Source organism: Balaenoptera physalus, assembly GCF_965194825.1.
Source record: "Balaenoptera physalus genome assembly, chromosome: 18".
NCBI classification, from domain to species: domain Eukaryota; kingdom Metazoa; phylum Chordata; class Mammalia; order Artiodactyla; family Balaenopteridae; genus Balaenoptera; species Balaenoptera physalus.
This window is the reverse complement of record NC_138899.1, coordinates 32,087,016-32,111,765: the sequence shown is the minus strand read 5'-3', so window position 1 is coordinate 32,111,765 and position 24,750 is coordinate 32,087,016. Positions and strand designations below refer to the sequence as shown.

Sequence of the window (24,750 nt, the reverse complement as noted above, 5' to 3'; positions counted from 1 at the left end):
AAGACTATAAAATTGACAAATCCCTGGCAAGACTTACCAAAGGAAATAAAAAGAGAAGTAAAAAACATAAAAATAATCATTTTGAAACAAATAAAATGAAAAGAGAGACATAAGTACAGATACAGCAAGATTAAAGATATAATTAATGTACAACTGTGAACATCCTTGCTATGGGCTGAATTGTGTCCCCCATAGATTTCTTATGTTGAAGTCCCAGTATCTCAGAAAGTGACTATATTTGGAGATAGAGCCTTTATAGAGGTAGTTAAGGTAAAATGAGGTCAAATGGGTAGGTTTTAATCCAATATGATTGGTACACAGAGGAAAGACCACGTGAAGGCACAGGGAGAAGAAAGCCATCTATGAGCAAAGGAAAAAGGCCTCAGAAAAAATCTACTCCATCAACACCTTACTTCTAGCCTCCAGAATGTAAGAAAATAAATTTCTGTTGTTTAAGCCGTCCAGTCTATGGTCCTTTGTAATGGCAGTTCTGGCAAACTAATAAAATCTTTATGCCAATAAATTTGAAAACTTAAAATAAACAAACAACTTTATAGAATATACAACTTACCAAAACTGACTGAAGAAGAAACTGAAAACCTAAATAGTCTTATTACCACTAAAGGAAATGAATTTCAAGTTCAAATTTTACCCACAAAGAAAACTCTAGTCCCAAATAGCTTTACAAGTGAGTTCTACCAAATATGTAAAGATAAGATTATTCTAGTTATTCACATGCTCTCAAAGAATAGAGGAAAAAGATTCTAACATTGATACCAAAACCCAGTCAGAATATTATAAGAAAAGAAAACTACAGGCCAATCTCACTTAGTAGATACAAACATCCTATATAAAATTATCATGACAAAGTGCATAGAAAAACACTAACCATATAATAAATATATATTCAGCCAAATCAAAAATTAAAGCAATACTATAAAAGTGAAAAGAAGGTCCACAATCTTGGAGAAAATATTTTCAACATATTTAATCAGCCCTGAATATCTACTCCAAGGCGAGAAAAAAGTTGACTACCATTCAATACAAAAATAGGCAAAAACACATGAAAAGGAATTCCACAGATGAAACTCAAATAACCAGTAAACGTATAAACCATTAGTAACAGAAAAGTGCAATTAAGGCCACAAGGAAACACTATTTAACACACACCTGACTGACAAAACTCTAAATGTCAGCAGAAACCAAGAGTCAGTCAGGATGTGGAGAAATGGAACTATCAAACAGTGCTATTTAAGTGCTGCAACAATATGGGAAAGCAACTGGGCATTATCTAGTATAGTTGAAAATGTGCATACTCTACAATCCAGCAATTCTACCCCTAGAGATATACTCCAGAGAAACCCTCTACTTGTGCACCAGGACACATTTAAGTGACTGTACACAGCAGTATTGTTTAAAATAGCAAAAAAGCTAGAAAGAATAAAAATGTCTATTGCTGAAGAATGGATAAATTACAGTATGGTCATATAATATAGTTCTATTCAGTTGTGGAAATGAATAATTTTACCTACATGTATCAATGTGGATGAATAACAAAAAACAAAATTTGAATAAGAAAAGCAAGTTACAAAGGAAAAGAGTATAGCACTACTCATCTGATGTCCCAAGACAAGTAAAAGTAAACAATATATAGTTCCTGAATACGTACTTATGTATGATGACAAGCATTATAAAAAGCAAGGAAAATACAATAAAAAATGCAGGATAATGCTCATGCTTGGGACTAAAAGGGGTCTTTAAAAATATTGGACACATTCTATTTCTTAAGTTGGGTTTCTCTTTATCATTCTGTCTTATAACTTACACATACATCCATCCCATATATTCTTTTACATCTACCAAAAACTTAGTAACTTCAAGAAAGCATCTATCCCTACTCTTTCAACTAGAAACACATTGTTTAAATTGATTAAATAAGAATTTTCAAAGTTATTGATTCTGAAATAAAATGACTATTAGCTAGAATTTGCTTTATTAAGACTACATAGTCATCACACAAAACAAGCAATTATTTTAAGAATCAAAACTTAATTTGCAACACCAAAGCATAAGAAAAAGAGTAGAGGGGAAATCCTCAGAACACTCAACTTACCAAACTGGGGGGGGAAAAAAAAAAAAGCATATTATCCATTAAGAAAAAAAATCATGTTGCTAGATGCATTAATACAAAATTTTGGGGCTATCACAGATGCACAGACTAACAATCATAAATAATTAGTATAGGAAAGTACCCTCTTCATATTTGTTATTTTATTTAACCATAGTCTGAGCAGTAAATTCAGAATATTTTTGCCACGTCATCAGCATAGTTGTGTAGGGTAACTGTTTAGGAAAATCCTGCCTTGCCATTTTCCACATAGTTAGCTCCTGTAAACCAGACCTTTTCCCTCAACCACTTTTCCACTTACTGGAAAAGTCAACCTTAATAAATTTTCAGTGTTTCAGGTTTTGTGTGACCCATTTGCCAACTTTTCAGGGCCTCATCTTTCTCTCTCTTCCATCACACATGATCACATGATGACACTCTTTAACACTTTTTTCAAAGAAGGAAAAAGTAAGAGATCAGACTCATTTTCTCTCTCATTCTCTTTCTTTTGCCCTCATTCATCCTCCATCCATCCGTTTATTCAAACGTCCATTAAAAAGATATCCATCCATTTTGCTTTAAAATCAAAAATAGGCAAAAGTTAAACCTACTTGCTTAAACTGAGTTTTAAAAATCTGTGAACTACAAGTAACCACGTTCCCTTTATGCCTTCCTTTCTCCCAAACCTTCCCCCTCTATAATGGGCTATGTAACCTTGAGCAAATTGCTTCATTTTTATTGATTTTTTCCTCCTATTTACATTAATCCACTTGAATGAGATATTTCTTACAGAAACATCCAACTCCAAATTTCTACATTTCTAAGATATGTTTGAAATTTTCAGCATTGCTTGAGAAGAAAAATCTAGAAAACAGCTACTCTTTTTTTAAATTTATTTTTATTTTTTAATTTTAAAAATTTTTATATAATTTTAAAGGTCACTTTCCATTTACAGTTATTATAAAACATTGGCTATATTCCTCATGTTGTAAATACATCCTTGGGCCTATCTTACATCCAATCGTTTGTACCTCCCACTCCCCCATCCCTGTACTGCCCCGCCCCCCGCCCCCTGGTAAGCACTAATTTGTTCTCTGCATCTGTGAGTCTGGAAAGAAGCTGCTCTTTTTTTTTTTTAAATTTCATTTCTTTTTTTCTAAATTTATTTATTATATTTATTTATTTTGGGCTGCGTCGGGTCTTCGTTGCTGCATGCGGGCTTTCTCTAGTTGCGGCGAGCAGGGGCTACTCTTCGTTGCAGTGTGCAGGCTTCTCATTGCGGTGGCTTCTTTTGTTGCGGAGCATGGGGTCTAGGCACACGGGCTTCAGTAGTTGTGGCGCATGGGCTTCAGTAGTTGTGGCTCGCAGGCTCTAGAGTGCGGGCTCAGTAGTTGTGACGCACGGGCTTAGTTGCTCCACGGCATGTGGGATCTTCCTGGACCAGGGCTTGAACCCGTGTCCCCTGCATTGGCAGGCGGATTCTTAACCACTGTGCCACCAGGGAAGTCCAAGAAGCTTCTCTTGAGAGCAGCAGTAACATCATCCCTTTGAAGCACAGACCCTGTATCCTGAACTACTGAACAAGACTGAGCCAACATCAAAAGAATAACAATTCGCTAACCCACTGGTCCCATTTAGTCTCCCCTCTCACCCGGTCAACATATTTCAACATGGAAAGAGCAACTAACGTTACCAGCAGTTTCTGCTGGGGCTTTAGTAGCATCTGTTTCACAGTTAGAGGCAAAGTAAGATGGAGACTTAATTTCTCATTCAAAAAGCACTAGAGACTTCTCCACTGTAATTAAATTCTTACATTACAACAATGTATATTGTTTCTGGCAGAACAAAAAATAAATGCTGTTGCATAATTGATTAGAACCGGGGAAGAGACCTCAATTCACACTGAGTTGCAACACAGAAATCTCTTGGCCTTTTCTCTCTTTGCTGCCCCTTGATTATTTACACCAAGCTGGCCAGAAGTGGGCTGGGGAACTGCCAAACTGCATGCCCCGGCCACCTCTGAATATCTGATATCTCCGTTTTCTTCAAACTCTATGAGGAGAATTAAGAAGTGAGGTGGGGATACAATGATTACCTAGTTATACAAGCAAGCATTTCAGATGCATAAATGTCCTAGAGTAGAACCAGAAGAAATTATAAATGGAAATCATTTAGTTGCTTTAAACAATAAATTCTGCTTACTCTCCTCTACCTGTAATCACTCAACCTCTCCTCCTCCCACACAAATATCTTCACAAGTAGCTCCTCCACAATTATTTCTCTACTGGGGCCTTTCTAAATGGCACTTTTAGAAATAATGTACAAACAAATGTTACGAAACAAAGATTAAATGTATGCCGTTCTACTAACTGCAGTGCAACCTTACGCAAGTCCCTCAGGATCTCAGAGAATGATAAAGGTTGTCACGGATGGAAATAACATATCTAGCCAGAAGCCAGACACCCACCTATTTCCATCATTTTCTCCTTTTTAGAATGAGTATATTCTGGAGGAGAGAAGAGTTTACAAGCATAAATAAGATACTCTGTCCTTCATATCTATAGGTTGGCAACATTAATCTCCGTGAAAAGTAGTCACCACTGGAAAGAACTGAGTCCACAAAGGGAATAACCAGGTAAAGTGTCTCAATTCATGTGATCCTGGTGTTTAAGGACTGTGAATTCGATCTGCAATTCAATTTAAAAGGAATGGAGTAATTAAATTTAAAAAGTAATTAAAACTCAGAAAAATCTAGCAAGCGTTTACCCATAAACTAGAATCAATCAACCTCTCTCTCTCTTCCCACACACACACACACACACACACACACACACACACACACACACACACACACCATGTAAATGTAAAAATATAAACTGGTATATTCTACCAGTATCTGAACTTTTTTTTTTAGCAACCTAATTGTTCTTACTCTCTATCTGATTAGAATGCTATTTCTGAATTTACTCTAAATCACAAAGCAGAGTCAAGTCCTTTCTGGGGTTATGGATGGAATTCTGGGAACTGAAGGCAGGTTACCTTCAAAAGCTTTTCTTCTTTTTCCCCCCGATCCCAGTAAAGAGCTAATACCCTCTCCCTGTCTACCTTCACCCACCTCTCCAAATGCTCTCCTTTACCTCTGTTCCAGGAAGGCCCATCGTACAGGATTTCCTGGTCCTGCACCAGGGCTCAACACAGACCTCCGGGAAACCTCCCAGCACAGGAGAGTTCACTTGTGAGATAACGAGCCACGTGCCCTTCCAGCCTGTTGCACAGGCCCCACCTTTCTTGGTGCCAGCATGCTCCTACTTCAGCAGTCCCGCTGGTGTTAACCTTTGCCTTCTAACGCTCCCCCCCCCAGCCCCCAATCCTCCCCTCCAGTATTAGCGCCTCCTGTCCGGAACCCAGTGTGAATTTACACATGCCTCCTCGGTAGCTGCTCTCCAGCGATCCTGTTCAGTTACAGCCTGTCAACCTCACCTCTAACGTACGCTGGCCCTGGCATCCTTCGTTCTTACTCTGGATATAATCTCTCAATCTCATTCTTGCTCATAATTTTACTCTGAACTTTACTACCTGGATAAGCCCCTAACATCCGGATGACCCACCTATTTCCACCATGCAGAAAATCAGAATCTCCCCTCTTCTCATGCTATGTTTGATCTTCCTATGCTCTCAAAGCTCCCCACGGCCACACGGCCCTGGCCTGAGCCTGACCGTTCTACTACATTGTAGACAGTCAAAATCCAGGAAGCAGAGTGATCTCAGCTACTACGGACACCAAAAACTAGTCAAGTACCACATGAGGCCACAAACGATCCTGCTGTTCCTCAAGAGATGAGCAGGGCTCTAAAACAGTGAATCCAGGCAGGTGGTTGTCCAGAGACTTCTCTGCGCGGGACATCGTCTCCACTACAAGCCTGGGTCCCAGAGACGGTGCTTCCGGTCCTCGGACAGGAATGGAAGCATCAAGGAAAGAGGGTATGAATCAGAAAAGGCACATGACGTACAATACTCAGGTGGAGGGAGGGGTGAGAAAGGAGACTCCTGCAGGAAAATGGAGAGAACGGGCAACGTGGAACTCAGTGCTGGGCATGAACCGTCACAGCTCAGCTGAGCTCCGTCTGCATTGCCCAGCACCGTCTTCCCTGCAGGGTTCCACAGCTCCCGGGTTATAAGGGACGCCGTGGGGAGACTCAGAAGGCAGAAGTGCAGCAGCCCTCATGATCTCACCACACTCAGAAGCTCAACGCAGGGCTCAGGGGCGGGTGCAGCTCATGCCCGCTGTCGCTCTGTGCTTGCACACCATGCTGGCTCAGGGGTGGAACGGGCCCACAAGATCTCCAGCAGCTTATGTGATTCTCACACGAGACACTTCTGACTCAGAGAAGGCGCCAGCTTCCCCTGCAGTCCGCAGCATCCGCGAGGTCGGAGGCTGGTGAGCAGTGAGGAGTCTGGCGGACTCAGCTCACCCTCACAGCTTCCGTTCACCCCTGCTCTCCAGCACCTCCTGCCACCCTTCCTTCCTGACGGCGTGCCCTGCTGACTTCAGGCCTGGCACCCAAAATACAGAGGCAACAACCACACCTACCTTGCCTAACTAGCTCCTAAAATCGGATGAGGTCGAATCCTGATACTAAATTCCATATTCTCTACCATTCCCAAGGTTCTGTTCCTCTGAGCCAACCCTAGCTCCAGGAAGAAAAGCATGCTGAATATGAATAACCCACTGATTCTTAAACTGGAATATTGGTGAGTCTTACTTCCATTAGGCCTTAAGGTATACTAAGGACTAAACTATAAGGTAAAGAATCATACTCATTGTTGAGTCAGTAATTATTCATGATTTTATTAAACAAAAGTCTCTTTAGAGAACAGTAAGAGATTAATTCTCAGCTAACATCAACTGGAGAGAGGGGAAAGAGGTTGCAATTTTTTTTTTAATGCACAGATGTTGATAATAACAAAATTAACCAGCTAGATATTATATTTCAACAAATACTTTTAATAATCAATCACTACGTTGCTTTAATACTCTGATGTTCTCATTAAATCAAAACTGGTTAACTAAAATGGTTATGTTTAAAAGATGCTCGTATCATTTTTATGATCACTCCTGAAAATTTCTGGTAAAACACATTATATCAACTACTTTGGTAATGTACTCTAAATAGGATGACATAAAGCTTAGCTGAAGATCCACTATAATCAAACGGCCAGAGAATGAAAATGAGAGAGAACACAAAAGTACACCAGAGCATGTGAGACAGAGAGAGAGAGACATAAAACGGGAGAGAGACAGAGGGGGAAGCAAAGAGAAAATCATTTGGACACATAAACGAGCCTCGATAAATTTTAGCTGAAATATTTAATGGTATCACTGAATATTACATTTATCCTTAACTCCAAAAGGAAATTTTGCAGGGCACTTTTGTGCCCAAGAGAAAGAAAATATACTTTTGTGTTTACTTAGAATTTTTTTTGAACAAAAAAATTGTGACTTTTACTCCTATTTCTTCCAGAAAATGTGACACCATCATTCAAGGCCCAGGTCAAAGGTCACTTCACAAGTGAAGCCATCACCAGCTCCCTAGGTTTCATTAAATATATTGTAGCACTAATCATATCAAATAGTAGTAACTCATTTGCCTGTCCCTGAGATGATGAAGCCTTGAAAACAGGGTCTAAATATAATTTGTCTCTGTAGGCCTGTGTCTAACAAATAACATACTCTAAGTATATGATTACTCGATTCTATCAGACTACAGCATAGGTGTCATGATTAATTTAATGTATCAACTTGACTGGGCCATAGGGTGCCCACATTAAACATTATTTCTGAGTGTGTCTGGGAGGTGTTTCTAGATGAGATTGGCATTGGAATCAGTGGACTCAGTAAAGCATGGCCCTCCCCAGTGTGGGTGGCCATCGTCCAATCTGTTGAGGGTCTGAGTAGAACAAAAAGTGGAGAAAGGGAGGATTAGTCCTTTCTTACCTGCTTAAGCTGGGACACTGGCCTTCTCCTGGGCTTGGATTCACATCACCGGCTCCCCTGGTTCTCAGGCCTTTGGATTTGGATTGGAACTACACCACTGGATCTCCCAGGTCTCCAGCTTACAGATGGCAGATCATGGGACTTCTCAGTCTCCAAAATCACATGAGCCAATTTTTACAATAAATCACATACATCATATATATATGTATATATATACAAACATATATATATGTGTGTATGCATATATATATATATATATATATATATATATATATATATATCCTATTAGTTCTGTTTCTCTGGAGAACCTTGCCTAATACAAAATAAGCTGTCAACATTCTGTGAGGGAAACGAATAACATGTGTACCAACCGCTAGAGCATATCCAGTGAGTGCAAGGATTTTATTTCCTCCAAGAGAAAGCCAGAGGTATCTATTTCTTATCAATACAGAGCAACAACTTAGAAGTCCCCAGTCAGATCCTGAAACTGGAAGCTGACATATTAAGTCAGAGACCCGGTACCCCCTGGTATGCAGGTATGTTCCAGCAGTATCTTCAGTCCAAGGAAACAATATAGATACAATTACTGGCCTGAACAGCAGATTTTCCTAAAGCCAAATGGACATAATTAACATGACTTAAAATAATGAAATGGCTATTTTAACGAGCACTTAGTAACTACCAGACACTATGGGAACGCTTTAGCATTTTACTCACTTAACTTTCATGACAACTTTATGGACGAGACGTTACTATCATCATCATCGTCATCCACATAGCACTGGTGTGACAATGAGCTACAGAAGCAGGTGAAGCCCTGGCAGAGCTGGGATTGAAAGCCAGGAGGCCTGCATACAGAGAGCCAAGCTCTTAAACACGTCAGCAAGTTCAACAGTCTCCATGGGTCCCTTAAATGTACCTAAAATACTACCTATTAAAAACGGTGATGTGAAGGCATTTTTATACCCTTCCTTTAAAACTCACTGAAAACTTTTAAAGCCAATTTAGAAAAAAAAAAGAGAAAAACTCCATCTTAAGTGAAAGTAAAAACAGTCAGAAACTCAGACTGCCAATCAAAATATACTCATCAAAGACTGTGAAATCTCGGAGTCCTCGGGGAGCGGATACATACCTCCTCAGACCTGGAGCAATTTCCTAAAAGTGAGAATCACAGCGATGAAAGGCCTATCCAGTGAAAGCAGACAAAGTGGTGCTGAGGGAGCAAACACAGAGATGCAGCATTTTCTAGAGTCTAGCTCCATCATCCAGGGGGTCACTGAAGTGCCAGAAGTACAGGAGCCTTTGTCCCCAGAGGCTCTGCTGTACAAGGGCAATTGAGGGAGGACTCTGGGAGTTAACAGCTTTATTTCGAGTATCTGAAATAAGAAACGCAAGACAAAGATTTGGACTCATCTAGCACATGCCCAAAACTGTTGGGGCCCCTGTCCACAATACTACCTGCCATACTGGAAACTACCGGCCCCATTCAAAGATGGGTACAAACCAGAGAGAGGCCACAAGGGAACTGTGCATGAAAGCAGCAAATATTAAAAGCCAGAGAATAATGTAAGCAAGAGGCCAGTGAAGAACAAACACCACAGGAAGAATTACCCAAGGAAACAGATGAAGAATTTGGATTAAATAACACCACTTCACAGACTCAAAAATAATAACAGTTCAAACAAAAGGGTCTTGCGTTAAAAGAAAATAATATTCAGGAAAGTACAGGGCTCAAATGATAAAGTACAGGATATGTGAAACAGATGAAAGTAAGTGGACAGAGTTATGAAATACTACAGAGATGATAATTAACTCCAGGAACTAAAAAATAACAAAGAATTTGACTGAAAAGATAGTAAGAAAAAATGTTGAATGGGAAAGCACAGTTAAGTGAAATAAAAACGTTAAAGGTGAAGACCACAGATACAAAAAACCAAGGAGAAACATTATACCTATCTTCAGGGTTACTAAACAAGAGAACAAATAGAAAAGACACCTTAAATATAATATTTAAATCTGAAGACATAAAAACAGAGTCTACTTCTCCGAGTTGAATGGCAGGATCCAAGTAAAACTGATACAGAATGATAAAAACCAAGAAGCAAAATTGATGAAGTTACTGAACTTCTAGCTTACTAAAAATAGTCCATGGACATCTGAACAAAAAGCAAGACAAGAACAAGTGCAAAGACCAGTTTGCTTCAGCCTTAACAGTGACACCAAATACCAGGTGACAGTAAAGTAGTATTTCCATATTTCTGAGAAAAATAAGAATACTAAATAGCTTTGATAATTACAGTTAACAATCAGAAAATAAATGTTAATAACCTAAGTTTTAAGAAGATAGTAAAACAAGAGGGAAAAGAGTTAGAAATGTCATTAATTTACCCATCTTTCATAGCAACAAGTCAAAAGATGTTGTTTGAAGTTAAATTCAGTCATTAAAAAAAAAACACAGAATTATCAGAACTCAAAGTTTTTTATTTTCTTTTTCTCTTAACTCTCAAATGATAGCATCACTTTGGGGAAAGGACGTTAACTTGAAAATAATAAATTCCTTTGGTTTCAACTCAGCTTCTATTTCTTCCATCGCATCAGAAGCAAACAAAAATAACTCTATATTAGAAATACAAAGTATAAATATGATCCTATTTTTGTAAAACCATCTCTCTTTACTTGTATATATGTACACAGAGATGCTGCAAATAATGGTCACCAAATGCTAATAGGTGTGAGACAGGGAGGTGATGGGACTTTGCATGCTTTAATGTTTTAAAATGAGCAATGCATCATCTTTTCAAAAAATAAAGCCATTATTCTACTTCAATAACTGCATAATCTTTCTCAAATCCCTGTATATCATTTTGTTCTCGTATCCCAGGTCTAAGAAATCAGACACCCAAGGGAGACGGGACTTGACAGAAGAATGACCTCATGCAGGACTATATTTTAATAAATATGCTATATACCTACTAGTTTGGATCATTATCAAATCTACTGATTAGGCTCAACAAAAGGAATAACTTTTAATATAACTAGATATGCCTGGAAACAGGATGAACTGCCACATGCAGTAGGAAATTCCAGGGAGTACTCAAGATACAGCGCTAAAGTAACCAACCAACTCTTATGAAAAGACAGCCGTGTACCAAGCACAGATTAGAGTCAATGACCTTTGTGGGCACTTCCAATTCTGAAAATACTTGACTTTGTGATGTGACGTCATACAACAAAGTCATGAATCTCTGTCTTATGCTGTATAAATAATAGTAGCAAGCAGGACCCGTACTTTTAGAACTCTACGGCTCTGAATTACTTTCATAAATGTGTCATATTTTCTTTCACCCCATAACAACTCTTGAAATAGGTAGGACAGGTGTTATTAGTTCCACTTGGCACTTGAGAAAATTAAAATTCAGAAAGAAGTCACTGGTCCAAGATCATACAGGCAGAGAATTGCAGAGCCAAGACTTTGACTTTTTGTGATTCCATGTTTACTGCCCAGGCAGCTACTCTGCATAAATATATAGTGGCCTAGCGCTGACAATGTATTTCACTTACATCAACTGGGGCTTTCTCAACAACTATAACTACTTAGCTCAAAATGGAAGAAAGGCTGTATTGTTCCTATTACAGTCTTTCTACCTTGTGTGAAGAAAGAGCCTTGAAACTTCATGGAAAAGAAATTTAAAGTAACCACCCTGTATATGCCCATCGCTATGAAGCAAGCTTTTTTTCTGTAGGGAATTAAAGCTTTCCCAGAAAGGCCTGCTATTGTCCTCTTGCTTTCCAAATCCAAAAAGGAAAACTTACCCACTGTTAACGCTGAATGGTTTAAGCAGCTGTTCATCAGAGGTAGTCACAGAGCAAAAGTTGGAACATGAACTCTGATAAGCTGGACTAATGTATACACATGCATATGTTTTGGACACCTGCTCTAAACCAGCTGTTGAGAGCACTTGGGAAACGCACTGAAATGGCTGGAAAACAGTGGAGCAAAGCCAGGTTTGTGGAGTCAGGTCCACACACATTCACAATGAGAGCAACTGCTAAAATATGTTAAAGAGCACATAGACAAGGTTTTATGCCGATATATGTGAATAGAAAATAATGGATAACTGAGAGCTTTTTAGAATTTATTTAATGTTATCTAATGGCAAATGGTAAAGTGACAAATTCAAGTGCAATGAAATGGAGTAAAAGAAAGAACTTAAAAACTGAGTAAAGAACTTAATGTGAATATACACACACACACACATATATATATATGTATATAATATATATATAATATATATATATATTTATATATTGTATTTATATATTATTAATTGATTGATTGGTTGAAAGAGATGAAGACAGCACCTGAAAATAAGACTATTGATATGGCCACAAAAGAAATTTTACTAATGCTATTTAGGCTGTTTAAATATTTGAACATAAGCAGGAAGGCATAGCACGATATTCTGTGGCTCTTGGCAAGATTTTATCACCACTGGCAAACTGGAAATGTACAAAATAGTTTTAAGAGCCATATTCAAATCCCTTTTCAATTATGTAGACAGTGGCAATGTTGCACTCACTGCTGACATTTTAAAAACGTCATCTTAAAACTGACCTTGGGAATATACGTGAAATATAGAAAAGATAAATTTCCAAACTGCAATTTTCTCTCTGAATCAGATCGTATTAAAACTAACACCACCTGATTCAAGCAGGTTTAAAAACAAGCATCAATGTACTCTTTGTTCTAAGGCATCTATAACTGAAAACACAGATTGAGAAATATAAGGAACAGCAAGAAGAAAAACATAATTCATTGGGACAAACACATTAAGTGAAATACTCACTGCTCCTTCCTCTATAAAGACTTCTGAACTCATGAATTATGAGCTATGAGGCACGATCATTTAGAATGAATCACACATAATGTATTATACTTAATCAAGATAATATTTTCAGTCTATCCTCAGGGTAAGTATTAACACAAAGATTCTCTCTGCGATAATCTTCAGTTGTCATAAAATTAGTTACAGAGCAATGACACTGTCAAAATGTATAAACTTACAAAGCTGACACTGATCCACTCAAACGTAAAAATTTAATTACAACTGAACAAAAACATAAATATAAGATCAACATCATACATAAGAAAAGGGATAAGTGCTTTCTGCATGATAATGAGTGAAGGTTTCCATGTTTACACAGCGATGAGTCAGGAAAATCTGAATTTACTACATTTGCCCTATTTGTCTTAAGGAGCATAGAAAATTGTTTAACGTTACATTATACATGAAATTATCAGTGGTTTGCTGGAGCTAGCTCACCTCCAGCTCATGAGAGCCAATTGTTAAATTTTAAGGAATCTTGCAAGCTCTTTGTTAAACCATTGAAACCAGCCGTAGTGGGAATATTTACACCATGGGAATTGACAAATATTACAGATCAGGCCTCCCCACCCCATGCCCTAGAGCCAGTTTACTAGCACACCACTAATCCACATACAAATAAGTACACAGTACAATTAATTCTCACAAAGTAAATGCACCCATATAGGTAATACTGAGATCATAAAAAAGAACATTACCCAAAAATCTACCTTATTATCATCTCTGAGTCAAAACTCCCTCTAGAGGGCTAAAAATTTTCCAGAAACAAATACTACGAAGGAGAAATTTTAGCAAGGAAAAAAGGCTTTTTTTTTTTTTTTAGATTCCACATACATGTAAAATCATACAGTATTTGCCTTTGTCTTTATTTCACTTAGTATAATGCCTTCAAGGTCCATCCACGTTGTCACAAATGGTAGGAGTTCCTCATTTTTTATGACTGAATAATACTCCATTGTGTATATATACCACATCTTATTTATCTTTTCATCTGTTGACAGACAGGTTGTTTCCATGTCTTGGCTACTAGAAATAATGCTGCAATGATCATGGGGGTACAGGTGTCTCTTCAAGTTAGTGTTTTCATTACCTTTGGATATACTCCCAGAAGTGGAACTCCTGGATCATATGGTAGTTCTGTTTTTAATTTTTTGAGGATCTTCCATAACGTTTTCCATAGTGGCTGCACCAATTTACAATCCCACCAACCAGTGCACAAGGATTGCCTTTTCTCCACATCCATGTCAGCATTATCTCTTATCTTTTTAATTGTGGCCATTCTAACAAGCGTGAGGTAATATGTCATTTCTCTGATGACTAGTGATATTGAGCATCTTTTTATGTTCCTGGCCTTTCAGATATCTTCTTTGGAGAAATGTCTATTCAGACTTAGGACCATTATTTTATTCCGTTATTTGGGGGGTTTTGCTACTGAGTAGTACGAGCACCTTCTATTTGGGGATATTAACCCCTTATCAGATACACAGATTGCAAATATTTTTTTCCCATTCTGTAGGTTGTCTTTTCATTTTGTTGATGGTTTCCTTTGCTGTAAAGAAACTTTTTAACTTGATGTACTCCCACTTGTTTATTTTTTATTTTGTTGCTTGTACTTTAGGTGTCATATCTGAAACATCATTACCAAGACCTATGTCAAGAAGCTTTGTTCCTGTACTTTCTTGTAGGAGTTTCATGGTATCAGGTCTTACATTTAAGTCTTTAATCTATGTTGACTTAAGTTTTGTAAGTGGTGTAAGATATGGGTCCAATTTCATTCTTTCATACATGTATATCCAGTTATCCTGGTACAATTTATTGAAGAGACTGTCTTTTCTCCATTGAGTGTTCTTGGCTCCCTTGTGAAATATTAGTTGACCATATATGTTTGGGTTTATTTCTGGGCTCTCGATTCTGTTCCATTGGTCTATTTGTTGGTTTTTTTTCTACCGGTACCATACTGTTTTGATGACTATAACTTTATAGTATAGCTCGAAATCAGAAAGTGTGATGTGACATCTCCCGTTTTTTGTTTCTCAGGATTTCTTTGACTATTCAAGGTCGTTTGTGGTTCCATATAAATTTTAGAAATGTTTTTTCCTACTTCTGTAAAATACATAATTGGAATCTTGATATGGATTGCACTGAATCTATAGATGGCTTTCAGTCATATTAACACTGTAACAGTATTAATTCTTCCAATCCATGAACATGAGGTACCTCTCCATTTATTTGTGTTTTCTTCAATTTCTTTCATCGATGTCCTGTAGTTTTCAGCATAGAGATCTCCTAAAATTTATTCCTTTTCATCTCCTTAAATTTATTCCTAAGTATTTTACTGTGTTTGATGCTATTGTAAATTGAATCAATTTATTCCTTTTTCAGAAACTTTGTTGTTAGGGTATAGAAACGCTACTGATTTTTGTTATGTTGATTTTGTATCTTGCAACTTTACTGAATTCATTAATCATATCTATCAGTTTTTTGGGTTGAGTCTTTAAAACTTTCTATATATAAAATCATGCCATCTGCAAATAAAGACAATTTTACATCTTCCTCTGCAATTCTGACAACTTTTCTTTTTCTTACATGATTGCTCTAGCTAGGACTTCCAGTACTATGTTGAAAAGAAGTGGTGAGAGTGGACACTCTGGTCTTGTTCTCGATCTCAGAGGAAAAGCTTTCATACTTTCACCAATGAGTATATTAGCTGTGGGCTTGTCACATATGGCCTTTATTATGTTGAGATATGTTCCTTCTAGGCCTAACTTGTTAAGACTTTTCATCATGAATGGATGCGGAATTGGAAGAAGGCAATTTCAAGTGAAAGATGTAATCTGGAAAATCATTTGTAAGTATCTGTGAAGGTGGGCTGGCAGAAAAAGACATGATGTACATTTATTTGAAGATAGCAGGAGCAATGGGGGAAGGAAAATATGAAACTGTATGTGTTGTGCAGCTATATAAAGAGTTATGAGGCACATACCTCTGTACTAGGCTTTATGAAATAAGAGATGCTTTAACATATTGCCATTTTCTTAGTATTAATTTATGATGTTTATATTATGACCAGTATGAAGTACACAAAAAGTTCAAATAAATACTACAAAGTGATAGCCAGCACTTGATTACTGTTGAAATTCCCAGGATTTTTTTACCCTCTAATTTACACCAGTACTTTTCTGTGAAAAACCAAAGTTAAAAGCCTTTCATAATCATCCTATGCCCTTGACGAAAGCCAAGACTGCAGGTGCAAAGAGGACAGCATTTGACAGCAATCATATGCCATACAGCACTAGGATTAGGATTATGCTTGTGGTAGGAACTGATATATATTAAACAAAATCTGGCTTTTTGTGTGTGTGTGTCCCAGTGATCAGTTGTATCAAGTGGTTTTCCATTTTTTAATTATCATCTGAAAGTTGATTCTTAAACCAGCTTCGGTTCCGGAAACTGACAACAGCTAGACTTGCACAAAGAAGGGTTGCCTCTAATAATTTTTTTTTATATTTAAGTGTTTAAAAACAAAAATCACACTTTATAGATAGATGACTGTCTCTAACCATTGACCTCTGTCTCACAGTCAGACAAAGAAGTGCTCTAATGAGAATAACTACCCAAAATTAATGTTCAAAATAGGACTGCCACTGCGATTATACAGTCTGACTAACCAACCTTTATTGTTTTCCTCTTCATATGGATATTCATTCATCCATTTGTTTCCAGAGTCACATTGATCCTGCAAGAAAAGCACACACACACAAAAACAAATAATTAGAACCAATAAGGGGTTAATATCCAAAATATATAAACAGCTCATACAACTCAACATCAAAAAATAACCCAATTAAAAAATGGGCAGAAGATCTGAATAGACATTTTTCCTAAGAGGACATGCAGATGGCCAACAGGCACATGAAAAGATGCTCAACATCGCTAATCACCAGGGAAATGCAAATCAAAACCACAATGAAATATCACCTCACACCTGTCAGAATGACTATCATCAAAAAGAACACAAATAACAAATGTTGGCAAGGATGTGGAGAAAAGGGAACCCTCGTACACTGTTGGTGGGAATGTCAATTGGTGCAGCCACCGTGGAAAACAGCATGGAGGTTCCCCAAAAAACTAAAAATAGAACTACCATATGACCCAGTAATTCCACTCCTGGATATATATCTGAAAAATAAAGAAAAACACTAATTCAAAAAGATACATGAACCCCAATGTTCATAGCAGCATTATTTACAATTGCTAAGATATGGAAGCAACCTAAGTGTCCAACAACAGATGAATGGATAAAGAAGATGTGGTATACATATACAATGGAATACTACTCAGCCATAAAGAATGGAATTTTGTCATTTGTAACAACATGGATGGACTTGGAGGCTATTATGCTAAGTGAAATAAATCAGACAGAGAAAGACTGTATGATATCACTTACATGTGGAATCTAAATAATACGACAACCTAGTGAAGATAACAAAAAAGCAGCAGACTCGCAGATCAAGAGAACAAACTAGTGGTTACCAGTGGGGAGAGGGAAGTGGGGAGAGGCAACGTAGGAGTAGGGGAGTAAGAGGTACAAACTATTATGTATAAAATAAGCTACAAGGATATGTTGTAGAACGCAGGGAGTATAGCCAGTATGTTATAACTATAAATGGATTGTAACCTTTAAAAATTGTGAATCACTATATTGTACACCTGTAACTTATCTAATATTGTACATCAACTATACTTCAATTTTTAAAAATGAGAAAAAAGTTCCACATGTTGGTAACATTCTTCCACTGGAGGAAAGAAAAAGAAAACCTTAATTCTGCAATTTTTGAAGCTCTTGATTAGTGGAGTGACACAATAACAATAATAGCTGATGAACAGTTTTGGTTTTTGCTTCCTCTTTAGCAGCCATGTAAAGAGCAGAATGGAGAAATGAAGAAACAGAGACAGAAACTCCAGCTATGACACTATGACAGATCCTGGGCACAAGATATGAAAATCTGTATAAAGATAAGGGAGGGAGGGGAGAAAAAGAAAGGCATGCAACAGGGAGAGAAGGCTGGGGAGAAAACGGCAGACACTGCTTTAGAAGTAAATTTAATATAAGAAAGAGAAAGTCACAAATGTTCCGGCTGGAGCAGTTGGCTCTATTATTCTTAGCAACTAAGAGATTGTTAAAGGAATGCTGTTTTCCCTCTTTACAGTTGATACGAATGTGCAGATCAACTAACATGAATACTCTTGGGTGGCTCCATGTTAGCCAATACCAAGTAACTTTTTAAAAACTGATCTATGTCACTCCTTAAAAATTAAACAAATACCAAGTAAATATTTATGTGATTTCTAAAATCTTCCAAACCCCCAACACCATTTGGATCTCACCAAATAGAATTAGATATTGCTGGACTGGAGAGTTCTGATTACAATACACCATTTGCCCCATTTGGATAGATCTTAAAAGTCCTCCTATTTAGTCTCTCAGTATTATGTAACTTGCTTCAGAATTTCCATTTCATGAGGCGAATTTTCTTTGGCATTCAGTTAAGCCAGCTTATTAGGCACAGTTGACTTTATTTTTTTTTTTTTCATTTGGAATTACACTCAAGAGGGGACACGCCTTGGAGTCCTTAGCAGCGCCCATTCTGTGCCAATGTCTACACAGGCAGTATCCAGCCAGGTCTCCTTTGTACGTGTTTCCATACATTTGAACAGAAAAAAGAGTTCACTCACTCATAAAGCCTTAAATGAAATGCACCAGAATGTACCTGTTCCATGGGCTTGGCCTGTAAGATGAAGTGGTCTTTTCATTTTATTCCAGTTTTAACCCAATCGATTGATCAGTCAGTCAATGACTCTCCCTCCCTCCCTCCCTCCCTCCTTCCATCTCTCCCTCTATGTCTATACTGATATAGATGTGTCTCTTATGACTCAAAACACATCCCCTAATATATAGTACAGCTTTCACCACTACTAGAAATGCCACTAAGAAGCAATGGAACATAAATGCAATATTTTAATATGACAGTGGCGAAATATTCTCTTGAAATTCAGAGGATAATTCCTCTATTTTACATTATGAAACCATAATAGGGTACCCCTTGAAAGAACTAAAAAGTCATCTAAAACACCATGTTCTTATCAAAATATGTCTTGTCCTTTCTATTCTTCAAAATATATTTCAATCCATCAGTTCTCACTTCTCAGCAGAATGTACCAGGTACTTCAAAACTGGTTTCAATCTTACATTCTGGTTCTATAATTTTTTTCACACTTTAATAAACCATGAGAATTTTTACATGACATTGAACTTATGAATGCTTCTCCCTAAATACATAATATCCATTGTAGGGATACAGTATTATTTACTCCCTCATTTTTGTCTACTAGTTTATGATTTTTTACTATTACTGATAACACACATCCTTCTACGTAAATCTTGGACACAAGGACCTCTGCTAGCCTGGAGGATGCCTTTGGACAACTAGAAAGGATGCCCTCTCTGGGAAGACACAGACAGACTCTAATCAGGAGGTGGGGCCTGGCCAGGGAAGCCTAGTGTAGATTTCCACCACTCACCCCTCAGCCAAGCATCTATATCCTACACCACTGTACTTAGCTGCCCTATCTGCACCTTTAATTATTGCCTTAGAATATAGTTATATAAGTATAATTACTGGATCATAATAATATGAACTTTTTTCACTCTTTCAAAATATATTACCCAAATTGCTTGTTATACAGACTACATCAATTTATATTCCCACAAGAAGCTGTACCTGCTAACCTAGTTCTACTACCATCTACTGCCCAATATACAGCCCATTGCCCAGCAAACTTTAGGAGATAAAATAAAGGTTTGTCAAATGAATAAGAGAAGCTAATGATAAGAAACAAAAGAAAAATAAACTCCCCTTTATATCAATTGTGTGGATATTTCTTAACCAAGTAACTAGGGCCTTAATTATATAATTTGTATTTTTTTGATGCAATTAAGCTACAGACCACAATAAACATTAAATTTTGTGAACTATACATAAAACAACATCACACATTTTTACAGCATTTGAGGATTTACCAAGTATCCTAATGATAATATTTGTTCTGAAAGCACTTCTGTGAGTTGAGCACATGAACATTTTAAGATCCACTTGACAATGACGATCAGAGGTTAATTTCCTATGCAAGGTAACAAGTCAGATAATGGTGGGGTCCTTTTAAAACCCCTGAGTTAGTCCCAACTGTTAGTGGATGGCTCTTTGTAGTATATCTCTGTAACTACCTTTAATTTAAATGTACACCTCAGTATGTTTTAAACCTGGGGACAGCTTGGTATAATGCTAACTTCTGTTTTCCATTCAATTGAAGCTGTTCAAAGAGCACTCAAGGTCATCTTTTGCTCTGTAGCACCCACCCCACAGAAGACGAAGACACAGTTTAGGATTGAGAAGACCTGTCCCTAGTTTCACCTCTGTCATCTACTGGCTGTGTGACCTTAAAAACCTCAATCAACCTCTCTGAGGCCCAACTTCCTTCTCCACAGAAGCAAGGATAATACCTGTTTTACCTACCCCATATACCCTAACTGAAGTAATGTCTATACAACAATCTGCACTAACATACACGTAAGCACACGTAAGAATCATCACTCTTTAATCAATGGACAGATATTAAACAGGAAAACAACAGAATTTCCCCAAATTAAGACCACAAGATAGAATAGATGAAGCTCCAATTTTATTCATGCTAAGGGACCTTTGGGTTGTTCCCCAAATCCCCATCAAAACCAAACCATGATATAAAATAGGAAACTGGCACATTTCCAATAACAGTTATTATCTCATCAATTTCCTAATTAAAAGATTACTTAACTCTGCCAAATAGGTTTGTGAAATTATCCAGTAAATCTTCCCTAAGTACCGAAGTTTTAAAGGGCACTGTCCTCATCAAAAAACTTATCACACGTGTTCTGGTCCTCACTTTCCTGGCTCCAAAAATGATTCTCAATTGTCAGGTGAAGAAAAGCAAAGGGTTAGTTAGTCACTTATTCCAATATGAAAAACATGAGAAATAACAAAAGGCATAAAATGTTGTATTTTAGAAAGAATTTTAGATTTACTTTTACACAAAAATATTGCTACCTGGAACCAATGGTAAATACTGGTTTTTCTTTTAGTGGAGAGTCTGGAGAAATTCTACTTACACCTGTTTCTCTCTTCAGTAGCTATAAGCAATAGAGAATGATTGTCCAAATTCTTCACTTTCTAACTCTTGTTTTCGTCCCTAAAATTTCCACTTGATCAGCCAGCTTCCATAAGAATTCAAAGAGAGTATCCTGGATAACAGAAATGACCTTGGCCAGAATGAAAGCGGATGCTATCCTCCTTAATGAATAAGGAGTTACTTCGGAATAACTACCTCACAGTACAGGCATTACATTACCCTCTAGTAACAGGCTGCTGGCTCTTCATCACATCTTAAATGATCTATTATGTTCTCAATCTTTAAAGGCTAGTGTTTAACACATTCAAAATACTTCAGGGCCCATGAGTACACTTGTTGCTGGCTCCTCTGATAATCCCTTTATGTATCTTTAAGCAGAGACACAGAAACACATTTTAAAAGTGTTTACAGACATCTGACTAGTCAGGGCATACCACTCTGCCCACAGGTAATTTAGTTTGCTCTGTTTCAAAGAACTGAATCCTGATGCCGGTAGAGCAATCCCATTTGGAATTCCGTCTTCTGGATTCAACTTTACAAATCACTACTTCATTCGTTGTGATCTTGTGTTTTCAAGTGCTGATTTTTAAAAAAAGCCAAGTAATAAAGGTGTAATATACCTATTCAATTCAGTTACCACAACTTTTAAAAGCTGATTAGGGAACTCACAGGCGGGCCTGTGCATTTCAGTCTGAGATATTACATAACAGGATTCATGTTGGCCTTATTCTGTATCAAGGTTTCTGATATATAAGTTGTCTTTTTTTGTTGAAAGTTATTTCTGTTTCATCTGTCGTGGTGAGTTATCTTGGGAACTAAAAATGTTTGAAGGTTAATCTAAATATTTCAGGAGATAAATGCAAATCTAAGCGCTACATTTTCATAACTATTTTGACTTAAAATGAAAAGAGACACTAAAGACACAAAGCAGTAAGCTTGTTGCTAGGTGACAGGTGACACCTACAGTATCTCTTCTGAACCTGTACAGCATGAGACATCTTACTGCTGAGAAAAGACACACGGATTTCCATGGCACACACATCATTCTCTGTAGAGAAGCAAACTAATGTTCAGGTATTTTTAAATACAGGCCACAGGTAGTCAGGAAATTACATCTATATGAATATGTGATTTTAGATATGCCTCTCACAATAAATAGAAAAGGATAGCTCTTTATTTTCCATTTTGAGTATATATGGCTCTATAATCTAAATAACATCTACATATGAAATACATAAAATTTTCATGACTCGTGAATAAAGATTAACGAGTGATAATTCTTCTTTGTATCCCACTTCAGAATTTTCACACTTTTAATAGAAATCACTTCAACTAGGGTAGGCAGAATCCATAGAGAAAGCATTATCCTGAAAAAAAGGAACCCAATTTGTATTAAATTTATTAATACAAGAACATCATAGCAAAGATGTGATGAATGCAAAAAGAAAAGCACAAAAAGCCTCAATGTAGATTATTTCCTGGACATATTTTATAATTACACACCTACTTTGTAGCATTACCTCCCTTCCTTGAGACAAAAACCCAGGCACCAAGTTCCACCCCCCCTCCTTTACTCGTCAGGCAATCCAAATGATGATATGGAAACGCCAAGGACGCTTTTATGCCCAGAATTGGGACCTCACATGAATGAATGGTATGTTCCACTCCCATAAGAAAGGTGGTACTGATGGTCACGAAAAAGATACAGGCATGAACGCCAGACAGAATGAACACCAGCTTTAACATGTGGGGTCATATAACTTGGGGCAGGTTGCTTCACCTTATGTACTCCCTTTCCTGAATTTATTAAACTGGTAACATAAAACCCTGTGCGGTGCACTGAAAAGGAGAATGTAGACAATGTATCTACCACACTACCTGGCACATACTAGTTACTCAGCAAATGTCAGTCCCGCCCCTACTCCCTACATTTATAATCAAGTGTCCAATCTCCTACTTCCACTTAAACTTTCCCGAGAACTAGGAACCAGCAATGACCTACTCTGGTCCAAGTTACACTTCCTCCATACAACCTTCAACCATGAGAGTGTGTCTCTTACAGGAAGATCCTGGGAATACAAAGACAACAGGATCTCCACTCTAGGGTGTCACAGTACAGTGTCTATAATGCACCCATTAAGAGAGTTCAATGATGTTAACAGCTAACAGAAATAGGAGAAAGGGAATTCAAGGTCATTAATAACTCATATCCCATAATAATCCCCTTGGAATTCTGTAAGTTACATACAAATCATTTGAAAATTCTCCATTTACAAAATTGTTCTTCCCTATCTCCAGCTCTATGTTTCTCTGAAATTATGTTTCCATCCAGGAATTCTGCACTATTAAGAAAAACAGACAATACAGAAAGAGCAAACTTGAAGAACTAAGGTCCCACATGGAGTAAGGTGTGCTTTGCACAATCATTTAAGAACAGAGTTCTCTGAATAAACTGCCCATTCTCTGAGGGAGGAGGCAGAGCCAAAGCACACTGACGTGGAAATTACTCTCTCAATCTGTTTGCGGCTTCCGTTACACCCCATCATTCTGCGCAGACAGAGAACAAATAAACCCTTAAAAGAAAGCAACCATAGCAAATGAATTAAGCCTTTCTTTTACACATATTGTGCTCAATAGAATGGTTTGAAAAGTAATGTATGCTATGCTCGTCTTGCAGTGTAATTGCCATTTTACTGGGACTGCGTAGTCAAAAATCTGATTTGTATTGCAAAGGACTGACAAGATGATTCAATCTTGTCTTCGTATGTCTAATTTATGTGATTCAGATTGCAACACAAATATGAGCATGTGCAATTTGTACTTGCATGGAAAGCTACTGTATATAACACTACGTTCTGCCAAAAGTCACTTGGCCACACACTAGTCTGCATTGCCACGTGGGGGACCCTAACATCCTTCCCCTAACCCTCTCTGTCAGGATGTGTCTTAAACCATCATGCCAAAGATGTTAAAAAAAACTTTGGGGTTTTTAAGAGGCTGGTAGGAGAAGAGGAGTAACAGGGTACCCAGATACTTATGTATCTCCAGTTCACTTCCCAGCACTTTCTATAAATATAATGTGGTTGTGTGATTTACACATAGAAAAGCAAACTTCAGGTTTTGAAAACAAATGAAAATAAAACCATGGTAAACACACATTTGGTACCACTTATAAACGCATAATTCACACAGCCTAAGAACTTCTTCACTACTTTACTTCAATGGGTATTATCTGAACATAGCTGGGTGTATATATTATTGGGTAATTAAAATTTTATACACTAAAGAGCTATGACATAGTCAAGAAAAATAAATGCCTCGGGCTTCCCTGGTGGCACAGTGGTTGAGAACCCATCCGCCAATGCAGGGGACGTGGGTTCGAGCCCTGGTCCAGGAAGATCCCACATGCCGCGGAGCAACCAAGCCCCTGCGCCACAACTACCGAGCCTGTGCTCTAGAGCCCGCGAGCCACAACTACTGAGCCCACAAGCCACAACTACTGAAGCCTGCGCACCCAGTGCCTGTGCTCCACAACA

General features: G+C 37.6%; 1 protein-coding gene across 6 annotated transcripts in view; it reads right to left on the bottom strand.

Moving 5' to 3' along the window:
• The window catches only part of KLF12 (KLF transcription factor 12), a 462,496-nt gene that overhangs the window by 303,875 nt on the left and 133,871 nt on the right, over nt 1-24,750 (bottom strand). For all 6 annotated transcript variants that reach the window (XM_082434879.1, XM_082434881.1, XM_082434877.1 and 3 more), the window contains one exon: nt 16,661-16,724. In XM_082434879.1, the coding sequence (XP_082291005.1) occupies nt 16,661-16,693 (33 nt within the window). In that variant the 5' untranslated portion in view covers nt 16,694-16,724. The remainder of the gene's footprint in view (nt 1-16,660; nt 16,725-24,750) is intronic.